The 13,780-nt window shown below is 43.0% G+C and overlaps 1 protein-coding gene across 4 annotated transcripts in view; it reads left to right on the top strand.

Moving 5' to 3' along the window:
- The window catches only part of MME (membrane metalloendopeptidase), a 59,732-nt gene extending 46,761 nt beyond the window's left edge, over positions 1-12,971 (top strand). For all 4 annotated transcript variants that reach the window (XM_074834405.1, XM_074834407.1, XM_074834408.1 and 1 more), the window contains exons 18-23: positions 2,231-2,350; positions 2,948-3,081; positions 4,864-4,929; positions 8,065-8,160; positions 8,573-8,649; positions 11,533-12,971. In XM_074834405.1, the coding sequence (XP_074690506.1) occupies positions 2,231-2,350; positions 2,948-3,081; positions 4,864-4,929; positions 8,065-8,160; positions 8,573-8,649; positions 11,533-11,632 (593 nt within the window). In that variant the 3' untranslated portion in view covers positions 11,633-12,971. The remainder of the gene's footprint in view (positions 1-2,230; positions 2,351-2,947; positions 3,082-4,863; positions 4,930-8,064; positions 8,161-8,572; positions 8,650-11,532) is intronic.
- The last annotated feature ends 809 nt before the right edge of the window (positions 12,972-13,780 follow it).

Raw genomic sequence — 13,780 nt, 5'->3', positions numbered from 1 at the left:
CATGAAATAGCATTGTGAGATCCACGACAGACTTCACAGAGACAAAACTCTGCTGACTTAACTGGCCTGTGCTGCTTGGGTAGGGATGGCAAGACAGTTTGGCAGGTGGTAAAGCTAAAGGAGCACTGAGCTCATTACTGAACATTTAGCACAAAAATCTGCCCAGGCGGCTTTGTTTAAAATAGCTTTGCTCAGTAATTCACAGAAAAGGAATCATGATTTTGAAGACTGAAACTAGTGACTGGCAGTTAATATGAGCTACAAATTCTTACCTCATCCTTTAGCTATGGCATGCCACAGGATAATTAAAGCAGTCTGATCTTTAGAGTGATGTCTGAATTATGCTTTTACAAAAAAAAAAAAAAAATCCCTCTAAAGAGGAGTTCTGTGCCTGATGTGTAGGAAATTTAGAGCTCTATTATTACAGTTTAATACGGTCTGGTCTTCACTGTTCCAGCAGCAACACTGATCATAAGAAAGCCACTCAACCTCAAAAAAATCAGCTGAGCTGCTGCTAGAAATGTCTCCCACCACGTGTACTTTAGGTACCAGCTTCCTCCGAGCCCTGGGCACCTACACAGCATTGCCCTTGGGGAGACTCTGCAGCACAGCCTGTCCTGGTAAAGGCAGTGCTGTTCTCAGCCACGTCCCAGGAGAAAAGCAGCGTGTTTTCTTTCGTCCAGGGCTGCCCAGACCGGAGGGAAATACTTTCAGCCTTTACCTGCCTTGGCTGTTCACAAAGCTGAGAAGTGCACTCTGCCCTCTAGACCCCAAAGCATCTGCGCTTCTCTTCTTTAGATCTTTACTTGAAATGTCTCCCACTGAGGGAGGAGCACCTGTCCACTTCAGACCTGTATGATGTAACAAAAGTCATGGAATAAGGTGTTTTCAGAAAGGTGGAGTTAAAAATAAATAAAATCTATGAATTGTGGCATTTTACTCTAAAAATGGATGAGGTGACAGGGTGTTAAACTGAACTGAAAGTCCTGGGGAACTGTCTGCCTCCAGGGAGGGAAGATGGTCCTGTGGTGTCAAGCAGTAAGGCTGAGCTCCAGGCGAGTTCCAGCTGTAAGGTCACAGGCCACGGGCACCGGGCGCATCATTCCTGCTGGCAGCGATGGCCAGAGCAGCGCCCCGGTGCTCTGCGCTCCAGGGATCGCTCTGTGCTGCCAGCCAGAAAACAGCCCGTCACCCAGTAAGGCATTTCCACTGTCTACTATCAACACTTCCTGATAACAGCATCAAAGCATTTGGATATTTAATTCCATATCAAGCTAACAGTGTAACAGAATTACTGTGACAGTAGGCAGCACTTCGCACACAACAGCAGGAAGAGGTTTTTCCCTAACCCGTTTAAGTATTTTTCAATTTTCCCATGGTTCTTTCTCCTCTTGAAAGAAACTGCTCGAACTGTGCTGGATTTATGCTGAAATGCAAGAAGTGTCTGTTTTCTTTCTTCTGTTGTGTGAAAAATGTCATCCAATTCCTCATTTCTGTTCAAGTTTTGTAGCTACATCTCATTTACAGTGAGAATTAATACTTTATATTGCTGCAACAGGGCAAAGCATAGGGAAAAGGCCTACATGAGATATAAAGTGTAACTGAGTATTTTATAGAACTTTTTTTAATTCTTCATTTATAAAAAGATCACAATTGCAACACAATTTCTTTTTTACTAATTTGTTTCTTAAAAGCCTAGAAAAACAAGCACAGAAGTGGGTGAAAAGAACTGCTTTGTTCCAGTTCATTCATCACCAGCTTGGCCTATTTTTATTGATTTCAGTGGAAGTTACTGATATTTTCAGTGGAAGAATAAATTCCTCTCTCTGAGATTGAGTTGTGGTGGGGACAATGATCAAATAAGTTATAGTTCTAGGGGAACACCCTCCCCACTTCCCATGATGTTGCGAGGTTTATTTAACAACAATACAGGGCTCTGAGAATGCGAAGCACTGTAATTTGGAAAAGTAAACTGCTTTTTTGCAAAGTAAAATAGAAAGACAAAGTAAAAGCTGATTGTGATTTTGCAAGTGTCTGAAGAGGGGCGTGGTCCTGCTGATCTGCTCCTACTGTCCTACAGCCATGACCTTGTGTCCATTCACTTACTGTGGAAGGTAAATCTGAAGGAACAGCAGGACACTGGTTGAAGCCCATAAAAATGGCCTGTTCACACTGCTCACACTGGATAATGAGGCAGGGCCTTAATTATCTTATGGGGTTTTTTTTGCAGTCTTCCCTGCTGGCATTTTGCAGCCCCCGTTCTTCAGCGCATCCCAGCCCAAATCTCTGAATTACGGCGGCATAGGCATGGTCATCGGTCACGAAATCACACACGGATTTGATGACAATGGTAAGACACTGAGCTTCTAGGTACAAAACTTACAATGCACAGAATGTTTTACATGCTTTAGTGCTTAATCATTCCAGAGAGCCAATAAAAGTAAGTTTCCATATGTAAGACTAAATCTGGATGTCTGAGGCTTTACAGCATTTTTCCCCCTGATGATTCCCAAAAGCATGATGCAAAAAATCTTGCAGACACTCCTGTAGCTGCTAGGCTGCAGCAACAGCCCCTGGACGGGGGTCTGCGGCACACAAGGGCTTTTAATAGGCTATCAGACCTGCTGCCCAGCCACACCGTTCCCTTCTAGACCCACCCTATGATTAATCCAGCACAGAATCACTGGTCAGAACCACACTAGGCTTCCTAAAAGAGCCTTAATCCTGTTTTCTGATTCAGCCTGAATTAATTTGTTTTTCTCCTCTGCTGAAATACAGCCCTCTTAGCCAAAAAAACAAAGACAAGAAAAAAAGAAGAGCATCATCTGTATGACTGCCTCATTACAGTGATTTTTTTGCATGAGTGACTATACTCATTTGCTACTTTTCTTACTGTATCAAAACCCTCCCTTCCTGTATATGTAATTCAGTTAACATATTGTTACAGGCAGAAATTTTAATGAGAATGGAGACCTTGTAGACTGGTGGACTGAAGAATCAGCACGCAATTTTAAGGAGCTATCCCAGTGTATGGTGTACCAGTACGGAAACTTTTCATGGGACCTAGCAGGTGGACAGCATGTATGTCGTATTTATTTGTAACTACCAATGTTATTTTTAATGAGGAAGCACAAAATCTTACATCCTAAACATGCAAACTCTTAGTTACATGAACACTGTCTTGGCTTATGGCAAACACTGTCACCTCTACCCACAGAAAAAAAAAAGGTCTTAAAATTAGAGATAGTGGTAAAAACTCCCCACATACACTGACTGTTCCGAAAGAGGCAGGATTTCTGTTCTGAATGAGTGGCAGTCCTAGAAGCCTTTGTGGGCCCTAAAAAGCTCATTTTTAATTCCATGAAGGAACGGGAAAAAAAATTTGGACGTTTGAACCTTATTTCCCCAAAGCTTGATGTGCAAATAATATACATCCCCATCAAAACAAATCGTGCCCACTGCTTTTCTTCACTCAAAAGTTTCCTGCTCTTTCCCCCAGAGAGACATCTGGACTACAGAGCTAAAAGGTCTGAGAAGAATCAGGGTGCAGCAGGAGAGGAAAAGAAGACAGGCAGATTTAGGAGAGGCAGGCAGCGTAAATGTGACTGCATTTGGAGCATTGGGCACAGTTAAAATGACAGGACATTCAGTGTAGGGTCTGTGTCTGGAAGCTCTGATTTCATGAGAACAGTTAGTGGGGTCAGAGCTGTTGTGTGTCCTAAGAACAACAGTCCATTAACTCGCAGAAGCAGGTGACTGATACTATAATCACTCACACTGAGCAGGAGGCCAGTCCTTTCCCTGTTCAATGGAAGCTGCAAAACTGCCGCTGGCCAGAGACAGCCCCGTGTGCGGGGCACAGCACTTCACTGCGTGTCGCTGCAGGGGCGCACGAAGGCTCCGCTTACGCACCTGCCCCGTCTCCAGCACACAGCCCAGCTCGAATCACCCACAGAGAGTTTAGTCACCTTCACGGTGCTCCCACACGGTGATTTTACTGCCCGGGCTGACTCTGACTACTACTGTCTGGTTTTCGAGACGCTAACAATGTATTCTGTCATATGGAATAGGGCAAAGAGAAAACTTCCAGCCCTGAGGTTTTCCTAATCTGGGTGTTAAACAGTTGGGGCTCATGGAAAGGCCATTAAAAATAGAGAAGAATATTCAACATATTTTTCCACCATATTTTTAACACATTAAATTCGATCTGATGATGATTCTAAGTTTTGCAGCTTTGAATAGCACAGCCTAATATCTTGGGCTAAAGTCGAAAATGCATGTTTTTTAAAATAAAATTACAGATTCTCCATTACCAAAGCTTCAGCATCTTTACTGATACTTCACTGACTTAATGAATACTATACCAGCTACACAGATATGTATCTTACTACCCAAGAGCCACCTAACTTGTCTAATATACAGGAAAATACTTTTTAGCAGATTTGCTGATGTCTGTTAACTAACAATTCCAACAATTTGGAGTTTGGACCGTAACCTGTTTTGTAGACCATACAGACAGATTCCACCCACTTCCTCTAACTGGAACTGTAGTAAGAAGCTGTGGGTTAAAGACGTGGAGCAAACAGGAAGCATGAATGAAAATACGCATCAGAAAATCTGGCTAAAAGAGATCCAAGAGCCTAGAAAGCTGTAAGGGAAGGAAGAGGATCAGGGAAAACAACAGTATCCACATGGATTTTGAGACAAGGGAGGCAGACTTTTCAGAGGCATTAACATAATCTGCTAAAACTTCAGATTTTAAGGGAATTCTCACCTTTAAAAAGCAAAAAACGCACAGAGTTTGACATTACAGGTCCTGGATAAGCTCTTCTTTTCAGAAAACTCTGCCTTTCTGTTTTACAGCTGAGTGGAATCAACACACTAGGAGAAAACATTGCTGATAATGGGGGTGTGAGACAAGCATATAAGGTAAGAAGTATCCATTTTTCTATTTTAGTTGAAACCATCATAGATTAAGAAAATTAATTTCAGAGCCTTTGAAGAAAAAGCATCATTTTTGTGTTAGGGACAGGACCATACCTACTGTGTCACCAAGGTGTGGGTTAGAACTATTGACCAGCTGTTGTATTTCTTTCATTCTATTAATTATTTCCTGATACATATTATCTGTTCCTAGTGCGCTCTTTTTCAGCTGACTTCTTTTTTTTTTTTTTTTTTAATTTTTTTCTGTTGTGAATAGGGAATTTGTAGAATGAAAACATTTAATGAATCACACTTGGACCATCACCTAACTAAACTGATGACAGTGAGCAGCTGCCTGCCTCTTTCATCACCAGCTTTTTTACGACAGGAAGGAGGGACAGAATGACTTTTCTCTAAGCTCTACCCCTAAACAGTCTCTGCCTACATGGAACACTATTCATTGTTCAAAAAACCACTCAAAAATATCGTCTTGTACAAGCAACTTGGGTCCCCTGTACAGGTATCCAAAGACGCCCGTGACACCTGGACTCCCTGCGCTAAGCCCTCCAAGGGAGCTGGTTTGCTTTTTGCCTTTCCTTTCATGCTTTTCCTGAAACAGGTACTTAACCCCTTAGATTGGCCAACAATGAAAGTTAAAGCAGCATTTTTTTGCTGCTTTGCGAATGGGGGGTGAGGAGCAAGTCAGCTTCTCTATGAGCTTCTCTTGCTCCTTGCAATCCTGATGGCTGCAAGCCTTAGTAACGGGAACCTCCCTCTCCTTCCCTCGACACCTTGTTCTGCGGCAAAACCTTCAACGCTGACAACTGGAGTGCTGTCACTGCGCAGCGAGTCCCAGCCCGCAGGGGCCAACTCGCGCTGCTCCAAGCTCTCATCACAGCTTCTGCAAAGCAAGCCATCAGCAACACTTACCGCCCCACAAATACACGTTTGAGGGCAAATACAATTATTAATGAGAGCGCGAAGAATTATTTGGAAGCCTAAAAGGCATCAGTATGGCACATGAGATTAGTCTGATCAATTACTGGAACGTTTATGCATTTAAAAAAAACCCAGTACAAACCCACGAAAGGGGATACTCTTTCTGTAAGGAATGGGAGTAGCCAGAGAAAAATTAAAAGGTCAGAAGTCTTACAAAAAAGGAATTAGATATTTATAATTATTATGACATCATTTAAATAGTAAAAAAAGGTCCAAAAGGAATCCTGAGAGGTCATCTAGGCCACCCCCCACCGCCTCCTGGCAGGTAGAATCAACCAGTTCTGCATCATTCCAACATACCGTAAGAGAAGTTCTGCCACCTCCTTGCTGCAGTTCGAGTGCCATCACGTCTTTGCTTTCCCCAGTGGAAACAGAGAGCAATCTGCTCCTTTCTTTTCTGTGACCTTTTACGTATTTGAAGACCGTTACATACTTGAAGGCCCAGACTTCTCTTCTTTAGACTAAACAAACCCAATTCTTTCAATCTTTCCTCATAGGTCATGTTTGCTAGACCTCTGCTCATTCTTGCTGCTTTCTTCTGGACTCTCTCCAGTTGGTCCACATCTTTCTTGAAGCACAGTGCCCAAAACTGGACAGAGTGCTCCAGCTGAGACCTGGCCGGTGCCAAGTAGAGTGGAAGGATTACTTCATGGCTCTTACATAAGACGCTCCTGTTTATACATCCCAGCATGACACTCGCCTTTTTCTGCAGTCCTGGGGCACTGCTGGCTCTTGTTCAGCCTGTTCTCCACTGAAACTCCCGGAGCCTCTTCGGGAACCCTGTTAACCACTCACCCTGCAGCTCGCCCTTGTGCGGCTGATCAGCTTCACTCTGCGGTCGCTTGGCACTGACTTCAGTTACAACATTTCTCCAATCCACCAGCTTCGTTCTATCAGTAACGATGTACTGACAGCACACTGGTTGACACGTGGTCTTCATAAGAAACGTGAAAGCAGCTGTTCTTACTACAGAAGGGTTTTTAAGTCTTCTGCAATTTGCTTAAAAATAAGAAAAAAAACAGAATGAAAAAAAAATCTAGTTTTCATAACGCAACGTTAATTTTATCAGTTATTCAATGTCTTCTCCCCGCAGAATCAGTTTTGTGCGAGTAAAACTGGGTCCTGGAACCCTGTGTTGCGTACAGGGAAAGCATATCTTACCCTAAGTGTGGTATTTTAGACTCTGACCCAATAGTTGGCCAAAAAATATGAAATAAATTTATGTAATAAACATTCAAGAGAAAAGCAAACTGTAAACAGGACAGCAGATACACCTGTTCTGTCGAATCAGAGTGAAGAATGATTTTTTGCCACAGCTGAAGCTTTTTACACCAGATCTCTCAAGTCTAAGGGAATGAAGAAGGGGAAGAGGGAAAGGTAGACAAATGGGGGAGGACTGAATCTTCTGATCACATCTTGATCGTCTTGGGGAGCATTTGTGTGAGCAGAGGCGGGCCCGAGTGTGCTGGTGCCTCACTGCACTCACCCCTCAGCTGATGTCAGAGAATCAATCTCACAGGCGTTTCCATTACAGAATGCATTCTACCTTTTTAACACACAACCACCTTGGTTTGTGCAGTCATTAATTAACTTGTGAAAGGATTTGCTAGGTAACAGTCCAGTGGAATTTAATATATTAATTATAAAGCTTGCTGAAGAATAGTACTAACTCTCTGTAGCTACTGTATTTCAGAACGCAGTGGTCCTCCTTTGCATTCTTAGTTTCTTCCCCTGTAAAAAGATGCATAGCTATGCAAAAGTCTTGTTATCTGCGTGTATCCATCTCACTGAAATTATTCCACTAGCCTCGACTTCTTTTCACTACGAAAAAATGCCTTGTTTAAGCCTTTTTCTCTCACCATTTATTCCAATATAATTCAGACAGCTTCACTAAACCTGGTGTAAAACAGTACTGCAAGGCCCGTTCAATGCAAAAACTCTCTTGTTTCAGTCAGGCCCCTGGTACCACAGTACTAAGAAACAGCCCTGTCGTCTTCTGCTTAAAGGTGGCACGTGGTAAGATGGATGGCCAAGGCAGTCCATGATTAATTAGGTCAAAGAATCCATGTTCCTCCTTGCCATCATTTCATTCTGACTGTCTGGGCTGGAATTTGTAACATTTCTGCTCAATTCATTCTACAGGCCTATGAAAACTTTGTGAAAAAGCATGGAAAAGAAAAACTTCTTCCAGGTCTTGAAATGAACCATAAACAGCTGTTTTTTCTGAACTTCGCACAGGTATTCTATACTTCTTGACTCAAGGCTTTGAAAACCACTTGAAGTTACAGTTTAACAGTAAATCAGAAAGAGCAGGCTGACTCGCACAGTTTTACTCAGAGCTGGCAGAGTTGCTAAGCTGAGCAGCGTTCACTACAAAGTAGTGAAAAGAAAGTCTTGTTAGGTAATTTTTATCTTCCCTAAATAAATGAATTCAGCCACGAGTAAGTCTGGTAGACAGTTTCCTGTGCCCAAGTGCCTTTGTCTGAAGACGACAGTATACTTCTTTTTTTAACAAAACATATATTCTTTTCTCGATGTTCTAATGTGAAATTTATTCTCATGACATTAAGTATTTTGTAGTGAAATGATGGCAGGTCTCTTCCTGGACAACCTTATGGCTAACAAAGGCTTTTCTTCATTACATGTGTAGGTATGGTGCGGAACATACAGACCAGAATACGCTGTGAACTCCATCAAAACTGACGTGCACAGCCCCGGCAGATTCAGGTCAGCATGTATAATAACCTTCAGTGCAGTAATTCCTGAGCAAGCCATAGCTTTTAGCTATAGAATTTAAACAACTCTACACAAAAGGTGAAGTTGCACTTCCCAGGGTAGATTTAGGCACGTACGCATGCACAGGCAGAGCCCACCGAAGACGGGTAAGAGAGAGGAAGCAGGACTGTCCCTCTAGACTGGGGGCTGCCAGCAGCAGGCACAGCCCTTCCCAGGAGGCTCCCCAGGCAGAACAGGGCCGCGGGGCCGTTGTCCTCGCCCTTGAGAGCACGCAGCTCAGTGCTGTCTCTACTCTGGAGAAGCTTTGCGCTGTCGTCATCACAGGACCCCCCATCACCTGGCCGTTACCACGCTGCGGGATTTTCACTAGTCCCCTGGCTCCTACAAAGCTCCTGACAGGGCTCCCATAAAGACGGAAGGCAAAGGATGGAATTCCATCCTCTGCTAAAGTCACAGGTAAAACCTCCAGCTAATCTGTAGAGCGCAAGGCTTCTACTCATCCAAGCATGGAGAACTCATCTTTTAAACAGCAATACTGAGGAGAGAGGAATGACCTTCTGTGGAGAGCCTCTGCCCTCTAGCACTAGCAAGATGCTCCCAAGGCCTGTGGCCCAGCACTGGGGCTCCGCTCTGCCCCAGGCCTTACACAAGCTCACTGCCTGCTCCCTCTTGCAAGAGTCACAGAAGGGAAGTTCAGGTGGAGGAGCACTGCCCCGCAGGCAGCGACGAGCCCATATGCTGCAGTGCAATAAATGTGTATTTTCTGCCTTGTGTACTCAGTCAGCCTGCCCAAGAAAAGGTGGGCTTGAATGGAGCAGAGTCATGCAGGAAACCTGGCTGTTCTGGAGGAAGGCTTTGGGCCAGACCTTCTTTTCTTTTTAACTGAAGGCAGACCAACTTCCTCATCAGTAGCGTAACAAGAGTTTTGCTCTAATAAGTCTGTTTGGTCAAATGCCTTGAGACCAAGTAGTAATGTAGACACCACGTCACCGTTAGCTTTGAAGGGCCATGCCACCTCCGGGATTCATGGGCACAATAGCCCATTTCTCTCCTGATCCAATCCCCTACATGAATTCCAGTGTCTTTCAATGGCTTTTCACCAAAGACTTATTTTGTTTATCCCACATACTCAAGTATTTAGTGAAAGCAGTGGCTGTTCCCTCAGCTGCTCCCTGGTGGTGTGTGTACTGTCCACAGCACTCTGCCGGGGGCGGTTTGTGCAGTGACTCCAGGCAGCAGCCGGGTGTGGTGACAGTGCTGGTGAGGCTCTGCACCAGTTCGGAACCATGACACCTCTTTGCACATCAAATTTGTGCGAGTCACGAGTCCTCTGAATTCACTAGTTCAAGCACCTTCATGTAATGGTATTTGTGTATATCTTGGGTATACGACATCCCATATTGTGCTGGTTTTACATTGGTATGAAAGGCTATAAACTTTATATGGAATTACACAAGTATTCATGAGAAACCAGGCTAATGTTTTTAGAATGTGAAGTAATTTTCAGGATTAGGCCCCCCTAAGAGCTCTAAAATCAAAAGCATTTCAGTCCACAAGACATACCCACAAAATTACCACCTAATGGCAGACTATTAAAACGTCACAAAGGCTCCCAATGTGCCTTTTTTTTTTTTTTTTTAATTATTTCAGGGGGTGGAGTGGGTTTTTTTGTTGTTTGTTTGTTTTATCACCTGCTATACTGACTGCAGGCCGTTCCTCCTTACAGGTAGGACAGGCAACTCTTCATAACAATTGTTAATTGCGTAGTACAATTTAAGTTTATGGAAATGAAGTAAATGAAGCAGGATTCTGATCCCTCCGCTGGTTTATCTGTTTGTTAATAACAAATCTAAGTAGGGTTTTATTACACCCAAAATGCTTTTTGCTCTGTTTCTGGCAAAATCCCATGTTAGCAGTTCTGGTCGTCCAGAGCAGCGAAGCAGTGCTGGATCCCTGAAACGCATGACTCTGTCATCCCTTGTCTGTGCTCCCTTGCCTGCTCCCCCCACCAGTTTGCAAGTAACTGGTCTCACTCTGGTCTCAAAGAGCCAGTCAAATCGTTGCCCATGTCAGCTGCTGGCCTTCCCCTCAACCCCTGTGGAGACTTCCTGCTTCTGTTGAATTTAATGATTCAGTGATTATTCTGTGAATAACCACAAATTACTGAAAGAAACAGTTCTTAAAAAATTCCCTGTCCACAATCAACGTGCCTCAGTGTCTGTATTTGACACCTGTAGGTGTTTGCGTCCTGTATTTCCATTCCCAAAGGAGCGAGCAACTCCTGAGAGATCCAGTCACACATGTTCACAGTTACACATTTAAAAACTGCTCTGGCTGAAATGGCCTCACATCCCCTGGAAAGCTGCTCTTTGTACGAGTCTTTTTTTCCAGGAAGCTCATTCAGTGGAGAGTGCCCGGAGAAGCAGTATGATCTCAGCTAAAATTGGATCGGTGTAAAAATCTAAATGAGCATTCACTGAGAAGTTATACCACAGCCCTCTACCTCAGGGTCTTGTTTTCCCTTTACCAAGAAACCTTCAGCAAAACAGAGTGAAACGATTCTCAGTGAAAACTAACAACAAGCAATAAGCCTGTTCCTAGTGAAATAAATGGAAATTTTGCAGGAGCCGGTAACAAAGGAGGGATGGGTCCTGTATTTCAAGGGGTTGCAGTGGGGACTGTGCAAACAGAAAAGGGAAAATACAGCCACTACTGGAGGCGAAAGGGAAGCAACAGTCCGAGTTCAGAAATACAGGCGTTTCCCACAGTATTTTGAGGTGACGCAAAAAAAAGAAGTTACAAAATGCGGGTCATCTTGTTTGTTTTAAGCAAAGGCAAACACCAATGACAAGATGCTGTTGTTTTGTTTTAAAGGGTCATCGGATCATTGCAAAACTCCCCGGAGTTTTCCGAAGCCTTTTCATGCACTAAGACAAACTACATGGATCCTGCGAAAAAGTGCCGCGTTTGGTGACAGAACTGTAAACCTTGTGTCTTGAGAAGCTTTCCAGAAAAGGAGAAATTTTGAACTAATTTTGAGATGGGGAGGAGGGAAGAAAACTGAGAGGAATATGCTAGAGTAGTCACTGTAATTCTTAGTAAACAAGCAAAAACCAAAAAAAAAAAAAAAAAAAAAATCACTCATCAGAATATCAAATGAAGACTAATGCCACTGCAGCAATCGGCTGCTCCAGCTGCTCGGCTGCTTCTCCTGTCACTGCACCCGGTAGAATCTAAATCACTTGAGAATGTACAGTAACATTTCACTTGTAGTTAACCCTGTTCCCCGCGGGCCAGTGGCTTTTTGGATTTATTTTAAAATGTCAAAGTATAACACGTTATCTCCCACTGGTCGGTGAGTGCGTATTTCTGATCAAGCAGTGGAAGGAAATATTAAGTAACACGGAGTTTCAGACACCGTAACATGATAATGAGACAACAGTTTGTATCCTAAGTGTCAGACTTTGTACCCTCTGCTGTTACGATCAATCTGTTCTACCAAATGTTTTCATTTTTACTTGAAACCGTTTATACGAGAGGAGTCCAAAGACCTGCTGTAATTAAGTTAAGTAACTTCTCACTAATAATTCCAGTGTGTATTATCTGAAGTCACTATTTACAACAGTTTATTTACTGCTTTCCAGCCAAACTGAAATTGTAGGTAATTTATTAATGTTTGAACATATAATCTGTAAGATTGCAATCGAAGACCCTTTCACAGTTTTCTAAGCTTTTTCTTGCTTTCTCTAAAGTTGGTCTTTTTTAAAGTTTCTAGTAATGTATAAATCATAGTTTTTATATTTAAATCTGAGCTACACTTTTGACTTGAAGTATTGTAATATATTTTATCAGTGGCTGCATAGAACTGGGAATTTTGACTAAAGCATGGTATCAGGCAATAAGACAAAAATCTACAAAACCGAGCTCTCCAACGGAGTAATGCCAATATCCAAGTTTTCAGGCTGACTTTCTCCATGTTTCGGGTCTGATCCTGCACGTAATTTGTACATGTTCTGATCGATGTCAGTCCTCACATCACTAAAGCTGCACAGCTGATGGCAAGAATCGGGAGGAGCTTTAAGTAAGAAGGTAAAAGGCTTTAAATCTGCAGTGATATGTCTGAAACATCCTCATGCAGATTGCAAAGGAACTTACTGCTTTGTATATCAAAGCAAACAGATTTCCAAAAATAAGTACCAGATACCTCAGATGACTGCTACAATAGGTATATTTAAAAACCTATGTTCCTTTTAGCTTTCTGGTTTGTCATCTGATAAAAACCTTTTGATAATAAACTGAAATTATGAGCCAAATGCAATGTGTGTTCTTGATAGGAAATGTAAAAGTACAGAAAAAAAAAATATTCTCTGCAAATAAATTTCTGTAGTCGCCCCTGAGCGCCACAGCCCAACATCTGTAACAACAGACAAAACGACAATTCGAAGCGTTTTGTTCTAGTTCAAAGGCAGATGTCAACAGGTTAGTCAGTATCTAAGGAAATCACACCAGAATTGCCTGCAGAAAACTTCCTCTTCCAGGACTTTTCCCCCAGAATATGATCAAGAGCAGGAAGGAAATTCCTTCTCATAACTTCCAGCTGGAAGAGCAATGCTTAAAGCAAGAGCAGGCGCGGGAGGAGGAGGTGGGCTCGTGGGAGGAGGAGGAGGTGGGCTCGCGGGAGGCTGGGGGTGTGGGGGGCAGTGAGAAGCTGCAGGGCCCTGGCACCCAACACGGCGCCTTGGCCAGTCCCTGCCTCTGCATCAGCCCAAGGGGGAGCAAAGAGCGAAAAAACAGTAGAAGATAGAGAAAAGCGCTAGAAAAAGCCAAAAAGTTGTGTTAACGGGGTTTTTCTCTTTCTGCTGGGCCCCTTTCTTCACTCCTCTCCATCTATTTGTCAGAGATCTTTTTATACTCTTTATCATTAACCTCGTCTCCAAATGAAACTCCATCTTTTATGAATTCAGGCCCATAAGTCTATGAAACAGGAAGTATCGTTATCCCCATTTTACAGCTAAACATGGTAACACTCGTCAAGGATAGGACAGAAATTCAGAAGGTAACTAAATAAATCAGTGGATCATTAAATACAGAATAAGTAGCATTAAATGTAACAGCCAGTAAA

This window comes from Strix aluco, chromosome 9, assembly GCF_031877795.1.
Source record: "Strix aluco isolate bStrAlu1 chromosome 9, bStrAlu1.hap1, whole genome shotgun sequence".
Classification (NCBI taxonomy): domain Eukaryota; kingdom Metazoa; phylum Chordata; class Aves; order Strigiformes; family Strigidae; genus Strix; species Strix aluco.
The sequence above is the reverse complement of the archived record's forward strand: the minus strand, read 5'-3'. Positions and strand labels throughout refer to the sequence as shown.